This window comes from Salarias fasciatus, chromosome 16 (assembly GCF_902148845.1).
Source record: "Salarias fasciatus chromosome 16, fSalaFa1.1, whole genome shotgun sequence".
NCBI lineage: Eukaryota > Metazoa > Chordata > Actinopteri > Blenniiformes > Blenniidae > Salarias > Salarias fasciatus.
Window position 1 is genome coordinate 4,607,650 of NC_043760.1, and position 16,031 is coordinate 4,623,680.

Here is a 16,031-nt window from a genome sequence, read left to right on the forward strand (position 1 = left end):
GGACTCTTCATTCAAAGCACAAGATGAACAAGATTCATGTTTAATTTCCACTTACCAAGGATGATGACTTTGATAACTTCAGTTGCCATGCCAATGGCATTCTTAACCTCTAGCGTGTAGTCTCCGGTATCATTGATGGTGGTTTCACGGATGACGAGATGGGTGTATTTGCCGTTGCTGTCAATCTTGATGCGATCCAGGCTGTCCTTCAGTTTCACGCCACCGAAGTACCAGGAACAGACCGGTGCTGGTTTGGCCTTTATGGGAATGTTGAGGTCGATGGGTTTGCCGCGGTGCACATGAACCATCTTTTGGGGGATGCTGGTCATGTCGATCTTTGGCATCACTGGAATAACACATGGAAGATTGAATCAAATTTATTTCATTTTATTGTTTTTAAAAACTTGGAAGTAATCCTTAAAAGTGCCGAGAAGTTTATTAAAAACAACCTTTGAATATTATCAAAAACATGGACTCCATTCCTGTATTCTCTCTAAAATCAGAATATTAATCCCATCGCAACATGGATTTTTGAGTATAGATAGATAGAGTATAGATAGCAAACCTCTATAAGTATTAATCACTTCAACTTATATATATAAGTATTAATCACTTCAACAATCACTTCAACACTCTCATCAAAAACAATTAGGAGTCAAACCATTTACTGCATCAAAAATGTCTATATTCAAAAGTTCAATATTGAAATAATATAATTTCCTATTATATCAAAGTCCTGGACATGAACTGTGTATTCATGTTGTGGCATCTTACCCTTGATGTCCTGGATGACCACCGGAGTGACGGTGTCCATGGGCTCACTGGCCCCTCTGCTGTTGGTGGCCCGGATCCTGAACAGGTACTGGTCGTTCTCAGTCAGAGATTGGATAGTATGCTGAGTCGCAGAAGCCTTCAGCGTTGCCACAGCGCTCCACCTGTCTGAGCCCACCTTGCAGGCCTCGATGGTGTAGCCCGACAGTCGGCTGCCACCATCGTACAGTGGCTTCTCCCAGCGCAACGTGACAGAGGACTTGGTGACGTCCACGATCTGTAGGTTCGTGGGAACTGACGGCACTTCGCACACCAACACAGCCTCTGACGTCTCGCAGGGCTCGCCCACACCGTAGATGTTCTCTGGCAGGACTCTGAAGAAGTAGTGCACACCCTCCTCGAGGCCAGTGATCCTGAACAGGGTCTTCCTACACTCTGTGGTCACGGTTTTGTATGACTTCATGTCGGCTTCACGCTTCTCAATGATGTAGTTGCTGACGTGAGCGCCACCGTCGATGCTTGGGACGTCCCAGGTGATCACCACTGACTCCTTAGTGTAGTCCTTCACCTTTACAGAACCTGGAGGTCCGGGAGTGTCTGAAAAAAAAGAGAAAAGTTCAGAAAATTAAGAATCAAGTTTGAATAACGACATCTCCACACTAAAGCTACTTTTATCAGATGTCAGACATTAGCACTTGCATTCAACCATTTTTTTCCCCAGCAGATTCCCGAGGCCCTCTAATAGATGTAGCGGATCCCTCCTCAGTCTATAACTGACCACAGTGAAGCCAAACACCGATGGAAACACTCCTTTTCACAAACTGGGCTGTTTTACAGGTTTTTTTTTTTTTTTTACAACCTTGGAGCAAGAGAAGCTTCTTCAATCATTAGTTAGGGAAATCTGCCAAATTGTGCTTTGATGCTTCAGAATGCCATATTTTAAGTCTGTGTTAACACTGAATTGAGCATGCTAACCTGACAGCTGCAATGGTTTCCGGTCTGAAAAAACCCAGCTTACAATGATCAATTAACTGGTGGCAGTAATTCTGTTTAAAATGCAGCTCTGATCAAGTTTTTTTTCACAACACTGAATCTCTCATCTCCTTGTGTCTTTAAAACCTGATTGATCTTAAAAAAAGAAAATTGGAAAAACTCACCGTAAACTTTAACCAGGATGGTGGCGGTCTTCTTGCCGGATGGATTCTCGGCCTCCACCACATATTTTCCAGAATCATAGCGGGTGACCTTCTCTACGATCAGCAATGTGTAGCTGTCAGTGGTCTCGATGTAACCACGGCTCTGCAGCTCCACTCCGCTCTTCCTCCAGGCCAGTACTGGCGTCGGCCGGCCAGTGACAGAAACGAAGAGACGCAGGGTGCCTCCAGCACGCAGACATACTGTTTTCTTCAGGTCTTCAGCCAGTTCCAGGTCCGGTATTTCTGAGGAGAACAGGAGTGCGTTAAACATTCAGCATGTGGAATGATATGATTCTGATGACCGGGATTCAAGATTCAGATTTGATGGAGTTAGGACCGCTTGAAACATTTAGTGATGGAAGCTTTGGGTTCCTTGTTCTAATGGTCACAGATCACATCAACAGAAGCAGAAACAGTACAGTTTCATTCTGTTGGTTTTATGCGTTTCATTAAACACTCACTCCTTCTTTGAGATTGTAAAACAGTCTGAATTAAAAATGAATGCAACAGGAAGTGAAATCTTTAACTCACCAACTTTCTCCAGAGGTGCCACTTCAGCGCTGGGTTCACTGAATTCTCCGGTGCCATTGCTGTTGATAGCAGCAACTCTGAACCTGTACTTTTTGTTGGCCGACAAGCCAGCGGCCACATACTCATTGGTCTTGAGGGCCTTGGCAGTGGCTCGGTACCACTGCTCCGAGTCCTCCTCCAGGATCTCCACCACGTAGCCGGTGACATCGGAGCCGCCGTCATACATGGGCCTGGTCCAGGTCATGCTGATGCTGTGCTTGGTGGTGTCGGTGATGCGTGGCATTGAAGGAGGAGCTGGCGTGTCTGCGGGGTTCACGGAGATCGTTAACAATGCGTCAAGCTACTCCAAACCAATCTTGTCTGTGTGTCTCGTACATGTGGGGTCTTTGCAGAGGATGTACACCGAGGCGTCACTCGGTTGACTGTCTCCAGCTGCGTTGACGGCGGTCACCCTGAACTGGTACTCGCTTCCCTCCAGCAGGCCACTAATCTTCAGACGAGTGTCATAGATGGTGTAATTCTTGTTCACCCGAGTCCACCTGCAGCCACAAACCAAATACTTAGTTTTTCAGTCATACACATTGAGTCGAAAGGATCTCATCTCTGATGCAAGATGAGCTCAATGTCTGTCTGTCTGCCTTTCCAGCCCTCCATCCTGTCTGTCTCTCCTTCCATCTGTCCATCCGTCCACCTGTCTCTCTTTCCATCCACTTGCCTGTCTACCTGTGTCTGTCTGTCTTTTTATCCCCCCACCATCCTCCTGTCTCTTCTTCCTTCTCTCCATCCACCTGTCTGTCTCTCCTTCCGTCTGTCCACCTGTCTGTTTCTTCTTCCCTCTCTCAATCCGTCACTGTTAGGTTAATTGTTGCAATTGGCTCGCACCTGGTGCTACTCTTCTCTCGTTTGTCCACGATGTAGGTTTTGATCTCGCTGCCTCCATCGCTTTCAGGCTTCAGCCACTCGATGATGACGTGCTCCTTGCCAACTGCCGAGGCCTCGGGTGTGCCGGGTGGTGATGGGATGGCTGGGGGAGGGAGAGGAGTAACAGAACCGGCTCAGACTCAGGAGAACAACTATTTCTTGGTTTTCTGACTCAAATATTGGAGAGTTTCTTACTGTAGGCGTTCCTGGCGATGATGGGCTCAGACTCCAGAGGAACTCCAGGTCCAAACTTGTTGACTCCGCGGACTCTGAAGATGTACTCATTGTTTTTGATGAGCCTGGAGCTGACACAGGACAGGGACTTGCACTCGGTCTCCATGATGACCCAGTTGAGGCGGCTGGTCTCGCGGCGCTCCACGATGTAGTGGGTGACCGAGTCTCCACCATCCTCCAGAGGTATTTTCCAGGACACAGTGCACTTCTCCTCTGTCACTCTGCTGATAACAATCTTATCAGCTGGAGGTCCAGGAGTGTCTGTGGGTCACAAGCACATACTTCAAAATCATATACCTCCACACTGTTGGCAGGACAAATCCGAACAACTGGACCAGCACCGTTTCAAGTCATCTGTCTCGCTGAATGGGAGACCACCACCTTCACCAAACATGCCCTGATGTACTCTACAGTTCCTGGACTCCACAGGTACAGGACTCTACAGACAGACTGGATGTGCACTAGAGTCTACAGGTACTGGACTCTGCGGGCCCTGAACTCTACAGACTGGCCATATAAGCACTGAACGCTAGAGGTACTGCACTCTACAACATGGACCCTACAGGCCCTGGACTCTACGAGTCCTGCATTCTGCAGATTCTGGACTCCAGACTGGTTCCACTGTGGTGGTTGCTCACCCAGAACTTTGACGCTGACACTGGCGGTCTTGAGTCCACTTGCGTTCTTCACAGTCAAGACGTATCTTCCTGTGTCGTATCTGTCACAGTTCTTGATGACCGCCATGGCCCTACTGGAGGTGTAGGTCAACGAGTACTTCTCTCCAGGCTCCAGAATCTTCTCACCCTTTGCCCAGTATACTGTGGGTTCTGGTTTTCCACCCACAGCACCATCTAAGACCAGGTCAGAGCCGGCGACAACCGTAACAGTCTCACCAATCAGCTTGCTGTCGAGCTCGGCTTTCGGAGGAGCTGTGAAGACAGAGACACAGAGGGTTTCTTAAACTCAGAAGGATAAGTCAGAGTCTGAATGAATCCATTCATTCATGTAGAATCTCAGATAAGTTGAGGGAATATGTCTGATAGCCGTAATCAATTTTGCAAATTAGGAAAAAAATAAAAGCTAAATGTTCATTAGAAAAAAGAAATAAATCACACTCAGGGATCATTCAAGTTTTTCTGGGCAGAAACACAAACTGTCTGACTTACAATACTCGTCTTTGCATGTGATTGGCCCAGTGGACTCGGATGGAGCACTGTGGACACCGGCGGCATTCTTGGCGATGACTCGATACTCAAAGGTCTCTCCCTCTCCCAGGTTGGTGACGGTGAAGTAGTTCTCAGTGATGGTGGTGTAGTTGCACTTGAGCCAGCGGTTGTCATCCCACTCGTCTGTGCTGTAGACTTTCCTTTCCACTACGTAGCCCACGATCTTGCTGCCACCATCGTTGAGCGGCACGGTCCAACACAGTGACACGGAAGAGCGGCTGATGTCCGTCACCTCAGGTTTACCAGGAGGATCTGAGTGAGGAGACTCTCGTCATTGAACTGTCACATGGCTTAAAGTCACACAGTCACACTACAGTCAGGCCCAATGATATAAACTACATTAATTTTCCATAAAATGTGTTGACATTTTCAACTGTCCAAATAATGTAGTCTGCTCACAGCATTCAGTTCAGACCTACTGACAGGATTTGGCTCAAGCATAAATCCAACCAAGAGTATGCATGCATAGTGCTGAGTAACCACGTCTCCCATCTTCACGTGAGACAGTTTGGTGACTACAGAGGAGTCAAATCAGTACAGCAGCCAATCAGAGATCTGGGCCCTTCAGACACACACCACATTGAAAGTGTTAGTGATAGATCTATGGATTGGTTTGTTGAGCCAGTTGTTATGGAGCCAGTTATGTGACATCGGATGCAAACAGATCAAATTCATTCCAAAAACATAGGAAATGGAGATTTCAACAGGCTTGGTTTTCTCTGAAGCAAATGAGTGTGGTTCCTCACCAACAGGGTTGAGTGCCACCACGGTTCTGGAGGCCTCGCTGGCCTTGCTGAGTCCGGCGATATTCATTGCATACACCCTGAACTGGTACTCCAGACCCTCGATCAGGTTGGACACCTTGTAGTGGCACTCCAGGCAGGGCAGCTTGTTCTCCCTCACCCACAGAATGGTATTCCTCTCCTTCTTCTCAATCCAGTACCCAGTCACCTGGCTGCCACCATCAGCATATGGAACATCCCATTTGATGCTGATGGCATTGGCGGACACAGAAACTACATCGGGACGAGTAGGTGGACTTGGAGGAACTATTAAAGGAAACAGAGGTTTTGAACTGTTAGATATGAAGTGGGACTATTTGTACCATTGAAATATTGTAGACCAGCAGTTCTCAAAGTTTGGAGAATGAGCTTCTCAAAAATTTGTGTTTATATTTGAGCTTTCAAATAGAACTCACCGTATGGATGCTCGATAACAACTGCAGCGGACTCAATGGACTTGCTGACTCCGAACTTATTTTCAGCACATACTCTAAAGGTGTACTCCATATATTTAGTCAAATGTGTTACTTTGATGGTGGTTCTCTTCACGCTGGAATTGACCACCTGCCAGGAAGCAGAGCCAGATTCACGTTTTTCCACAATGTAGTTGGTGATGTCACTGCCGCCGTCATCGGCTGGCTCAGACCAGGACAGGCTGCAGGATTCAGAGGAGACGCCAGAGATCTCCACAGGACCCGTGGGTGGACTTGGTCTACCAACAATCAGCACGGTCACGGTGAACGTTTTCACGCCGGCTGCATTCTCCAGGATCAGGTAGTACTTGCCACTGTCGCTCCTTTTGCTGTCTTTCACAATCAGAGTGGTGTTCTCCTTTGTGGTCCTGATGATAACTCGGTCAGTCTCCTTCAGCTTCATCTCCTCCAGCTTCCAGGTGACCTTGGGTGCCGGTCTGCCACTGATGGGAATGTCAATGGTGAAAGTGCTGGACAGCTTACAGGTGATAAGCTGGTTGGTGATACTACTGAGGTCAGCTGTAGGTTCAATGCGAGGCTCTTTAATGACCACAGAGGTGAAGGTGCCCTGAGGCTCACTGATACCAGCATCATTTCTGGCCTTCACCCTGAAGTCATACTCTGTGTTCTCGATCAGGCCGTCCACCAGCATCTTGAGAGTCTTCGGCTCCCCGGCTAAGACCCAGCGGTCAGTGCCTTTCACTCTGAATTCAACGATGTAGCCCCTCACTCTGCTGCCTCCGTCATGTTCAGGTTTCAACCAAACCAGTGAGGCGGTTGAGCTGGAAGTGTCAACAACATCCAGTCGTTTGGGTGGTGCAGGTATGTCTGTTGCAGTGACAGGCTCTGTCATCTCATGAGGTTCTCCTTGGCCATACTGGTTGACTGCAATTACTCTGAACAAATATGGCACGCCGATCTCCAGTCCAGTGACCCTGATCATCTGGCGAGAGCACTTGGTGCTCACTTCTTGCCAAGCTAGGCGGCTGGCCTCACGCTTGTCCACGATGTAGTGATGGATTCGAGAGCCTCCATCATTAGTGGGAGCATCCCACATCAGTGTCAAGGCTCCACGAGTGACATCTTTGAAAGTGATTGCTCCAGGAGGCCCAGGAGTGTCCAGGACTTTAACGGTGAAGGTGATTGACTTGCGTCCGCTGTTGTTCTCCAGAGAGAGGGTGTATTTCCCAGCCTCATACCTGGTACAACCCTCAATTGTGAGAGTAGAGAATGTATCAGTGGTGTTGACATCAGCCATGACCGGAAGCTCACCATCAACCTTTGACCAGGTGGCGAGAGGCGCTGGCTTTCCTCGGAAAGCTATGTGCAAGGACACAGTGCCTCCATTCTTCACAATGTGCGTTTGCTTGAAGTTGGCATCAATGTCAATCTCAGGAGATGTGAGTCTGTCCAGTGCCTGGACAGGGTTTGGTATCACGGAGGCTTCTCCCTCTCCCGATCCATTGACAGCACTGACCCTGAATTTATAAAGTTCTCCGGGCACCAGGCCCTTAGCAGTGTAGCTGGTATGAATACAGATCTGTTTGTTGACTCTGTGCCACTCCTCTAGGCTGGCCTTGCATATGTCGATGTTATAACCGATGATTTCCATGCCACCGTCAAATACCGGCTTGGTCCATTCCAGGGTTATTGAGGACTTTGTGGAGTCAGTGACCTGATGGAGAAAAGATCAGAGAGAGATAATGTTCTGATTGAAGTTACTTCACTACGAAACCTACTAGCAGAAGAAGTGAAATCTGGAATTAAGTTGATAGTTTTGCATATCAAAGACATTTTCAGCATAACAATGGCAGTTTAAAGACCAAAGGGTCTGTTTATGGATAGTTCCACACAGACAGTGTGACAGAACCACTACACCCATACCTTGATCACAGTGGGAGCACTGGGAGGACTTGTTGGCTCTCTAGTTTTGAAGAGCCTGGAGGTACTGCTGGCTGGTCCAATGCCGGCACCGTTTTCAGCCATGACGCGGAATTCGTACTCATTTCCTTCAGTGAGGTTGATGACACGGTGCCTCAGTTCAGTAATGGGCCTTTTGGAGGAAACCTTCACCCAGCGCAGACTCTTCTTCTCCCTTCTCTCCAGAATGTAGTGCTTGATCTCGTTTCCTCCATCGGACCTGGGCCTGGTCCAGCACAGGGTGATACTGTTTCCAGTTACATGGGTGGCATCAGGGGTACCGGGGGCTTCTGGGACAGCTGCAGGCCAAGACAACACAATGATGCTTCAGTACAATTGTTTATTTTCTAAACATTTGGATCAAACATCTACAAATGTATTAACTGATTATCTATAGTTCTGCAGACAATGAAAACATGGAAAATGTATATGAGGATTCCCTCAAAAATGAGATAGCTCATCTCTAGGAGTTTTTCCTCTCAACAACAGATGAATTTAAAACATTTTTAATCAAACTTAATGCCTTCCTTTATCGTAGGATATTACTCAATCTCACTTTCTGATTTTTTTTGATAATAAAGAATGAAGAATGAAGCAAGTATGAGTAGATAGGACTTAGTTTACTTTACACAGAAGAAGAAAAGATTTTCATATTGGAGTACTCATAACAAAATGCTACCACTAAAATTTTTTTATTTTTGGTACTTCAAAACATTGCATGGACTTACTGTACTGCATCTGTGCCACGAAAGGATCGGAGTCTAGTGGTTTGCCCACGCCAAACTTGTTCACTGCAGAGATTCTGAATTGGTACTCGTTGCCCTTGATGAGGTTGCTGGCATTGTAGGAACACGCTTCACACTTGGAGGTGACCATGGCCCAGGAGATCCTGGATGTCTCCCTCTTCTCCACCACGTAGTGTGTGATTGCAGCACAGCCATCATTCTCGGGCGGGTTCCACCACACTGTGCACTTCTCAGCAGTGATACCAGTGAAACGGATGGGACCCTCAACAGGTCCAGGTGTATCTGAAAGAAGACAGAAACCATCCAAAAATTGAAAATATTTTTATGCGAGATACTGAGAGAAAGGTTCAAATCTGTTGGTTAATCAAAATGTCTCTCATCTTCTTTGTTTACTCACCTTGTACTCTGACATTCACGTCGGCCTTCTTTGTACCAGAGCTGTTTTTAGCCTCTACAGTATAGATTCCACGATGGTTCCTGTTGGCATCACGGATGAAAAGGTTGCTAGTGCCAATGCCAGTAGTGATTTCCATGTCGATCATTGTCCTCTTGTCAATCTCTTTGCCGTCCTTGTACCAAACGACCTGAGGTACTGGACGTCCAGTGATGTTGCAGCTGAGCTTCACATTCTCACCAGCCTTATAAGCGAGCACCTGGTCTGGAGACCACTCAATCTCTGGAGAAACTGTAGAGAAAGATATAATCAATCAGTTAATTAAAAGTCTTGTTTAGGACAAACTTTGCCTAATAGCTTCAGGCTGAAAACACTTACTGCTCTCATCTTTGGTCATGATGTATCCAGAAGAGTTGGATGGTGGACTGACTGTACCAACAGCATTTCTAGCAATCACTCTGAACTCATATCTGTCTCCAGGAGACAGACCGGTTATGGTGAACTGTGTCTCACTGATGTCTGTGAAGTTGCATCGCAGCCATTTGCCTCTGCCTTGGCGCCGCTCCACACTGTATGCCACAATCCTGCTGCCACCATCTCTCTGAGGAATCTCCCATTGCAGGGTTACTGAGTCTCTGGTGGTATCGATGCAGACGGGGGTGCCAGGTGGATCTAATGCAAGCAAGAAGCAACATGACAGCTCATCTATTGGAAAACAAAGCTACTGCTACAAAATTACCTTTACAATAAAAGAATGCCTTAATGAACAGAAAAAGTTGCCACTGTATTTTTTAGCATTCTACAAAATTGTATTCAGTGAAACAGTAAATAAAACAGCAATAAGACATTGCTCAATATTGTATGAAATTGTATATTTATTTTAGGCAATAAAATAATAAATAATGCAATTATTTGTGTCCTTACCAACTGGAGAGATAGCCAGGGCATGTTTGCTCTGTTCACTGACAGGACTGAGTCCAGCATTGTTCTCAGCGTAAACTCTGAAAGAGTACTCCAGACCCTCCAGAAGGCTGATAATTCTGTACTCTCTGTTGGAGATTATGGTGGAGTTCACCTTCTGCCACAGCAGGCTGTTCCTGTCTTTCTTCTCAACATGATAACCCAAAATGGGTGAACCTCCATCGAAGCCAGGGGCATCCCACTTGATGGTCATACCGTCACTGGTGATATTGTAGGCCACTGGCTTCCCAGGTGGGCCAGGAGGCTTGTACTGATGCTGTGCGACAACTTCTGCGGAAGTGAGCGACTCGCTGACACCATACTTGTTTTCAGCACGGACTCTGAACTGGTAATTGGTTCCCTTGACCAGATTGGGAATCTTGAAGCTGGTCCTGACGACACTGGAACAGACCATCTTCCAGTTGGCCTGTGAGGTTTCACGTTTCTCGACACTGTAGCACGTGATCTCACCACCTCCATCTTCCTTGGGCGCATCCCAAGAAATAATGATGCTCTGAGCTTTGATCTCATCAAAGCGAATTGGACCAACTGGGATAGAGGGTGGACCAAGAGTAGTCACGTTGATGTCATAATAGTTCTTGACCACTCTGTTGTCCAGCACCAAGGTGTATTGGCCGGCATGTTCTTTCTTAACTCCCCTCACTGTGACTGCAGCCTTGTTGTCAGTGATCCTGAAGCGAACCTTCTCGCTTTCTTTCAGAGGAAGGTTGTCCTTAATCCAGCTGACGGCAGGTCTTGGTTTGCCCTTGAATGGCAACTCGATGTGGATGTTCTGACCAATACGAACAGCAAGCTCTCCATTGGGGTAATCAGCAAGGTTGGCCTCAGGTGGAATGACATAGTCAACCACTGAGATGGGACCGATTTGAGAAAAGTCACTGGTGCCTTTCTCATTCTTAGCAAACACTCTGAACTCCATGATGGCATTCTCCTTGAGTCCAGTCACCTCACAGGTACAGCGCTTGCATGTAGCACCTAAGCTCCAGTTCACTTCTTCCTGGGCTCTCTTTTCGATGATATACTCAGTGATGTGGCTGCCACCATCGTGGTCTGGTCTGGTCCATTGCAGGGTGACAGAGGACTTTGTGGAGTCCGCCATAACCAGGTCTTTCACCCCTCCTGGAGTTTCTGTCGCTCTGACTGGCTCAACAGTCTCACACGTGTCACCCACACCAAACTCGTTCTCGGCAGACACTCTGAAGAAGTATGCTGTGTCCTCCTCCAGGTCTGACACCTTGTAGGTCGTATTGAGGCACTCAGCAGTGATCACCTGATATGCCTTCATTGTGGAACCCTTCTTCTCTACGATGTAATTGGTGACAGGAGAGCCGCCATCGATGATGGGGGCCTCCCAGCTCAGTGTTAGCTTTCCTCTTGTCACGTTTTTCACCATCAGTTTCTGGCAGGTGGATGGACTGTCTTGCACTTTCAGGGAAACGGTGATGATCTTTGGTTCTCCCACGCCATTCTCAATCTCCAGCATGTACTTGCCACAATCATCACGAGTTACCTTGGGTATGAGGAGAGTGGTGGCTCTCTCTGTGCTAGTTATGGTGTAGCGATTGTCACCAGCCATGTTGCGGTCGCCACGGCGCCAAGTGACATTGGGGGCGGGACGTCCCTTCAGTGGAATGAACACATTTACATCACGGCCCGCCCTTGCTGTGTACTGTGTTGTCATTGGAACATCCAAGTCCAAATCAGCTTCCTCTGTTAGAAAGAATCGAAAAGATGGAAATGGAGTACTAATTAGCATGATACTAACTCTACTGATGCGAAACAAATGACTTTTTTTTAGGTGAATACTAACCCAAGATGTCTTTGGCTTGCACCGGCTGGTACATCTTTATGTCTTCTCCTCTGCCCTTACAGTTCACTGCAAAGACTCTGAAGAAATAGTATGTGCCGGGTTTGAGGTGGGACACCACATATTCACAGGCCTTGACCTGTGGGTTGATTGTCACCCATTCTCTGTCTTCTGAGTTCATCTGGTCCAAAACATAATGCGTAATCTCACTGCCGCCATCGTAGACAGGTTTCTCCCAGCCAAGAGTGATGGAAGTCTTTGTGGAGTCAACCACACGTAATTTAGATGGCTCGCCGGGCAGATCTAGAAAAGACATAATTGTGGTTCAGTGATTTTATGATATAAGATCAAAGACACTTTATTTGGAAAATTCTAAAAGGCCAGTAAAGTTGTGCAGACAACAGCATGAAGACTTACCAATGGGGTCATAAGCCTTGTAGAGGTCAGATGCTTCCGAATAGTTTCCAGCACCGGCCTTATTGACTGCGCAAACTCTGTACTGGTACTCGTTATTCTCAACCAGGCTGGTGACTTTCTGGCGGGTATCTCTAATGGTGCCTTTCACCACCTGAGCATACAAACCAAAAAATCAGAAAATCAATCAATCACTCAATAAAGTGAACAGAAGGTGGTGGTGGTGGAGTTAGGGTTGGACCATTGCTTTCATGACAGGTCAACAAACAAACCTTGAACCACTGCAGACTCTTCTTTTCTCGTTTCTCCAGGTAGTAGCCGTCAATGTCGCTGCCTCCGTCCAATGCTGGGCGTTCCCAGATCACGGTCATGGTGGACTTGGTGATCATGGTGACTTTAGGTTTGGATGGCTCACTGGGAGGTACTGTGCATTACAAAAATGACCAAGGTTGATTCCATGTCACTATTGACCATTACAGGTCACGTAGAAGACAGAAATCACAAATCTTTTTTCTGCATCTCATTGATGACCAGAGATGAGCTTACCAAAGGAGTTCCTGGCGACAATCGGATCGGACTCCAATGGGTCTCCAATGCCGTACTTGTTGACTCCACGAACTCTGAAGATGTACTCATTGCCCTGAATGAGTCTCTGCACATTCACAATGCAGTCAACCAGTTTCTCGGAGACAATGGACCACATCACTCTGCTGGTTTCCCTCTTTTCCACGATGTAATGAGTCACCATGGCACCGCCTTCATCGGCAGGAGGGGACCACATAATGGTGATGTTGTCGGCTGTCACCTTCTTGAACTGAATCTCTCCAGCAGGGGGCCCCGGTTTGTCTGGTGAGAGTTATAATAGGTATCAGGTTCTCTACCTTTTTCCAAGAAATTTTCAACTGGTTTCATCAAACATATAAATACCTTGAATGAGCAGTCTGACGACACCACATGCAGATCCCAGTGAGTTTTTCACCCGGACCTCATAGGTTCCAGAGTTGAGACGAGTGGTTTCCTTCAGTAATACACTGGTGGACTCAAATGTGTGCTTGAAGGAGAGCTGAGAACTGACCTCAAGCTCTCTGCCATCCTTAAACCACTCAATGGTGGGAGCGGGTTTGGCTGTGATGTTAAATTTGAGCTCCACGTTGGACTCAGCCCTGTACTTGACTTCGTTGAGGTATTCCTGAGGTATTTCCACTTCCGGTGCACCTGAACACAAGATCATAAACCAGAAAGCTAAGCACAAATTCTGATTTACTTCATAAAGGCCTTTCTTTGGTAATCGTAGTTTTTTCTAAAAATATGAGCTACATCAACGTTTCTCAACCTAACCAACCTTTACTTTAAACACTGGAACATATTTTACAAGAAGTATTTCAAAAATGATCCTGCACACAGCGGTAACACAGATTATATTCTAATGCAGTTAAAGCTATTTAACTTGGATTTAACGTGGACCTTGGTTTTGATCGAGGTGAGTAAATGTTCTAAATCATCTGCATTCAAACCTACCATAGGTGTCTACACAGGTGGCTGGTCCGGCAGTCATAGAAGGATTGCTCACGGAGCCCACAGCGTTTCTGGCCATTACTCTAAATTCATAGGACACGTCTTGCTTGAGGCCGGTCACAGTGAAACGAGTGTCTGTGACTTTGGTGAGGTTGGCTTTGGTCCATTTGGGACTGACATCCTTCCTCTTCTCGATGAGGTACCCAGTGATCGGCGAGCCGCCATCATAGCTGGGCTTCTCCCACACAAGGCTGATGGAGTTTTTGGTGATGTCACTGATGCGCAGGTTGATGGGCGGCTCTACAACAACAGACGGTGATAAACTTTTGAGATAACTTAATGATAAGAGTTCTTCACTGATCACACACATTTATATTGCTTCAGATGTTTTCATATAATCAGTCCGCATGCACGCACTAACAGTGACTTCTGCCATATAACTTACTCCTACTTCACACATGGACAGGAAAGACGGAGGGTCACGCCACTAATCACTCGCTATAAAGCGATATTTAAATTACACTCACCACAGGCGTCGATGGCCAAGACTGCATCAGAAACCTTGCTGAAAGGACTGATGCCTGCAGCATTCTCTGCTGCCACCTTGAACTCATAGATGAGTCCAGCATTGATGTTGGTGACCTTGAAGTGTGTAGCACGGATCACCATGCGGTTCACTTTCTGCCACAGGATGCTGTTTTTGTCCTTCATCTGGAGATGGTAGCCATACACATGGCTGCCTCCGTCCGACTTGGGCTCCTTCCAGGCAACTGTGATGGTCTCTCTGGTGACACTGGTGATTTCAGGTGTTGATGGAGCTTCCGGAATAGCTGGTGGATTAAAAGGTAATTATGAATAGCCTATTACTGTGCTACCACTGAAATTGGAGCTGTGCTGCATAAGTGAAAAAGCTTAAGAGTGAAGTGAAGCGGTGCTTACTGTAGGGCAGGCTCACGGTGACAACTGGGGAGTCGATGTGCTCACTGACTCCATATCTGTTTTCAGCTTTGATTCTGAACTGGTACTCCAGGCCAGTGGTCAGTTTCATGACCTTCATGGTGCAGCGGGCCACTGCAGATGAGATGTCCATCCAGTTGGCAGTGGTGGTCTCTCGCTTCTGGATGATGTAGTTGGTGATGGGGCTACCGCCGTCATATGCTGGTGGAAGCCACTTCAGACTCACGCTGTCCTCCGTGACATCATATAGTTCCACGGGTCCAAGTGGAGCACTGGGCCGGTCCAGGACCACAATGTTTACAAAGGACTTTGTGGTGCCACTGGAGTTTGCAGCGGTGATGTCGTAGCGGCCTGTATCTCCAGCAATGCTCTCACGCAAGATGATCTTGATGCTATCAAGTGTAACCTCAGAGTTGAACCTCATTGTTGATTTAAGCAGCACATTGTCCTTTGACAGAGTGACTTTGGGCAGAGGCCGGCCAGTCAGTGGGATCTCACATTTGAGTGTGGATCCAGCCCTGACATATACCGTGTTGTGAGGGAAGTCCTTCATTATGATCTCAGGAGATTCTGAAGAAACAAACACAAGAACATTGGGAGAAGTTAAATCCTATCCTAACCCTTGGATTGAAGAAAATGTTTTTGTGACTTACCATGCTGGTCTTTGACAACCACAGGTGTGACCATCTCCTTGGCTTCACTGAATCCCGCAAGGTTCTCTGCTCTAACTCTGAAGAAGTATTCTGCATTCTCTCTCAGACCGAATACTGTGAAGTGGATAGACTTGGATACACCACATTTCACCCACTTCTCTTGGCCTTTCTCAAGAGCTTCAACCAGGTAGCCAGTGATCCTACTGCCTCCATCCTGCTCGGGTTTGGCCCAAGCCAATGATACGCTCTCCTTTGTCACCTCAGTTACACCCAGCTTTGGTGGTGAGCTTGGTTTTTCTGAATAGAGAGAACAGAATGGATTTTATATAAAGAAAAAAAAAATGTATTATCAATTTTTAGAGTTCATCTCCCACATTTAAGCATAAATGTTACAAACTGTTGTCAAATGTAGTCATTTAAGTGTGGGATCAGTATTTTTTTTCCCCAAATCTCCGTAAAAATATCTAAACAGCACATCAAAGAGTTTTAAATTAAAAATAATCTCATATA

The 16,031-nt window shown here is 46.8% G+C and overlaps 1 protein-coding gene across 1 annotated transcript in view; it reads right to left on the reverse strand.

The window, feature by feature from the left end:
* Positions 1-16,031, reverse strand: part of LOC115402767 (titin-like) — a 205,830-nt gene that overhangs the window by 15,333 nt on the left and 174,466 nt on the right. Inside the window, 25 exon segments of the mRNA XM_030111303.1 lie at positions 56-346; positions 775-1,368; positions 1,929-2,210; positions 2,499-2,801; positions 2,874-3,037; positions 3,381-3,522; positions 3,615-3,914; positions 4,292-4,582; positions 4,820-5,131; positions 5,626-5,928; positions 6,078-7,809; positions 8,019-8,353; positions 8,783-9,082; positions 9,198-9,485; positions 9,573-9,866; positions 10,119-11,885; positions 11,986-12,285; positions 12,400-12,550; positions 12,669-12,820; positions 12,943-13,242; positions 13,324-13,611; positions 13,915-14,211; positions 14,439-14,741; positions 14,851-15,438; positions 15,522-15,818. Coding sequence (XP_029967163.1) covers positions 56-346; positions 775-1,368; positions 1,929-2,210; positions 2,499-2,801; positions 2,874-3,037; positions 3,381-3,522; positions 3,615-3,914; positions 4,292-4,582; positions 4,820-5,131; positions 5,626-5,928; positions 6,078-7,809; positions 8,019-8,353; positions 8,783-9,082; positions 9,198-9,485; positions 9,573-9,866; positions 10,119-11,885; positions 11,986-12,285; positions 12,400-12,550; positions 12,669-12,820; positions 12,943-13,242; positions 13,324-13,611; positions 13,915-14,211; positions 14,439-14,741; positions 14,851-15,438; positions 15,522-15,818 — 10,374 coding nt within the window.